General features: G+C 39.2%; 1 protein-coding gene across 1 annotated transcript; it reads left to right on the top strand.

Moving 5' to 3' along the window:
• The first annotated feature begins 379 nt into the window (after positions 1-379).
• LOC145806814 (uncharacterized) lies at positions 380-1,303 on the top strand. The gene has a single exon (XM_082904634.1). The coding sequence runs from the start codon at positions 380-382 to the stop codon at positions 1,301-1,303; it is 924 nt and encodes a 307-aa protein (XP_082760760.1).
• Positions 1,304-2,869: the final 1,566 nt, after the last annotated feature.

Genomic DNA, 2,869 nt, shown 5'->3' on the forward strand with positions numbered 1-2,869 from the left:
TTTGGAGTTAGAGGCTTATATGCCTACTGTATTCTAATGATATGACAAAATTATCAGACTCCCGACATTGGCAATAGACAATTTTTTATTTCTTTTTTTCTTTTTTCTTTTTTCTTTTTTCTGAGTGTTGGCCATGGATGGATATATATATATATATATATATTGGTACTTAAAAGAACTTCATACATATGTGTAACTTAGGTGTTAGGGAAAGACAGGCCCCTTATGGTACAAATCGTTTCATTTGGTCCCACCCTAAAAGAGACTTATGTGACAAGCCAAATAGTGAATGAAAAAACAAGATAATCTATCTCAACTTGAAAAGCGTGTTCTCATTTGTTCCTCGGTTAATCTTTGCTTGAGTTGTAGGTGACAAACAATGGACAAGAGTTGGATGACGATAAATAATAGGTTGACAAGTAAAGAGTATCAACAAGGGGTGAAAACATTACTTGATTTTGCTACAGCAAATTTAGGCGTAGAGGATGAAAGACAGTGTCTGTGTGTCGATTGCATTAATGGCACAAAATATAGCAGACAAGTCGTGTGGATGCACTTGATCCGAAAAGGAATGTCATCTTCATATATAACTTGGGTGCACCACGGGGAACACATTCCCGTGTCTCATCCTAGTGTATCAAATGACCAATGTGGAGGTAGTGGCGAATGTATGACAGATATCGATGATCCGTTCATGGGTGAATTGCATATTATGTTGGAAGAAATTTACGTGAGTGGTCTTATGGATGACCTTACCGACGAGAAACCTAATGGTTTGGACAAGGAGGATTTGCATAAGTTCATTAGGTTATTTGAAGATGCACAACGCAAAGTTTACCCAACATGTGAAAAGTTCTCTGTGTTATCATTCGTCATTAAGATGCTTCATGTGAAGGTGTACAACAAATGGAGCAACAAGTCATTCGATATGGTTATGCAGGTATTCAAGGACATTCTACCAGAATGTGATCAAATTATTCCATGGACACTCTATGATGCTAAGAAGTTCTTATGTGACTTGGGTTTGGGATATGAAACAATTCATTCGTGTAAGAATGATTGTGCACTTTTTTGGAAAGAGAGTGAAAATTTGGAGAAATGCCGTACATGTGACGCGCGTAGATACAAGTTGAACGATGATGGTGGTAAAAAGATTCCACATAAGGTATTGCGATACTTTCCTTTGACATCGAGGTTGAAAAGACTGTATATGTCCAAAAAAGCAGCCGCAGATATGAGATGCCACATTGAGAAGCATGTGGATGATGACATATTAAGACATCTGGCCGATGGTGAAGCATGAAAGGACTTTGATAAGCAACATCCGACGTTTTCTGATGACTCTCGAAATGTAAGGCTAGGGCTGGCAACAGATGGTTTCAATCCATTTGGAAATATGAGCACATCATATAGCACATGACCCGTAATCATGATGCCTTCCAATCTCCCACCGTGGAAATGTATGAAAGAGCCATTTTGCATGATGTCATTGCTTATTCCAGGACGTTCGGCACCTAGAAGAGACATTGATGTCTACTTGCAACCATTAATAGAAGAATTGAAGAATTTGTGGGAGCATGGTGTGCAAACATATGATGCATCGAATGGGAAAATTTTTAGAATGCATGCGGCGGTAATTATTCATTTGGTTGTGTAATAATTAATTAGCTTGTTAGTTAGTTAATTAGTTGGCATGTATTATTCATTCAGACCCTCCGTCGAGAGGGCCAATTCTGTAATAAGTGTGCGTGCGTGTGTGCATGTCTTCTAACCCCACGTATTTCTCTCTTTTACTTAACCGCTTACAATGGTTAGTTCTAGGACATATTTTCAATCAGCATCCTTATGCTTTGCATGCGTGCATCCATTCATCTATATTGCATGCACCGGGCTCGGCGCATCATGCTAACCGCATTGTACTTCAATTCCAATTTGAATACATGTTATCAAATGTCGCATTTCCTATGCCATTTTAGAATAGCCGAGCCTATTTCTAGCTGCATTTTGCATGTGTTGAATTAGCCATCTTAACATGAACTAGGATCATGTATTGATTACTAACTAGTTTCTGTTTTGGCTTAGAGTACACTGTAAGTGGTTATGCTTTAGCATCCTTGCATGAGTGTGAATGTTTCCATGAAAGCATGCTTGCCATGAGGCTAACTGCTTATGTGATATAACTGCCTGAATGCCTGTGGGTGCAGGTTGGATTACTTGAATTGGAACGATTCATTGAAATCCGTGTTTTAGCCTACTTACGAATAGCAAACTTCAAACCATTTTCCAAACAAACGAATATGCGATGCTTTGTTCCAAATTAGTTGATCTAGTCTATACTTGTTTTGCTGTGCGCATCACATAGTAAGATTAGCTAATTAATCGGAACAAGAACACATGTGTTTTCAAAAACAAGATATCATGTTTAGTAGTGGCTGATCTTTGATCAGGCGAGCGGCGGTGCTCATAGCTGACCTTCCCCAATCGTACTTAAGTTCCTAAGCCGAGGCAACTTTGGTGATGACGGACACGTGGCCTTAGGCGCGAGTCAGGGTTTCCTAAATTCTTCCAAAATTAAATATTTAGGTGGCGACTCTGTATCTGGCAAAGCAGTCCATGTTTGGCACTTCTTTCTTAAAAATCAGTTTTCCAAAACGATTTACCGGATTTGGACTCTTTGGTGATTTATTGGTCTTGCATTGTACTTTGCGAGACTACATTCACAACCGTGACGATTTGAGTCCGAACTGTAGCATGAGGCCCTCGAGGGCACGTCTACAGTTTTTGGCGACTCTGCTGGGGATTTAGAGAACTTGACTAAAACTCATGATATTTTTACACTTATGTGCCTCTTTGCATTTCATTTGTATTG

The sequence above is a fragment of the Camellia sinensis genome, chromosome 14, assembly GCF_055761805.1.
Source record: "Camellia sinensis isolate YWXY chromosome 14, ASM5576180v1, whole genome shotgun sequence".
NCBI classification, from domain to species: Eukaryota; Viridiplantae; Streptophyta; class Magnoliopsida; order Ericales; family Theaceae; genus Camellia; species Camellia sinensis.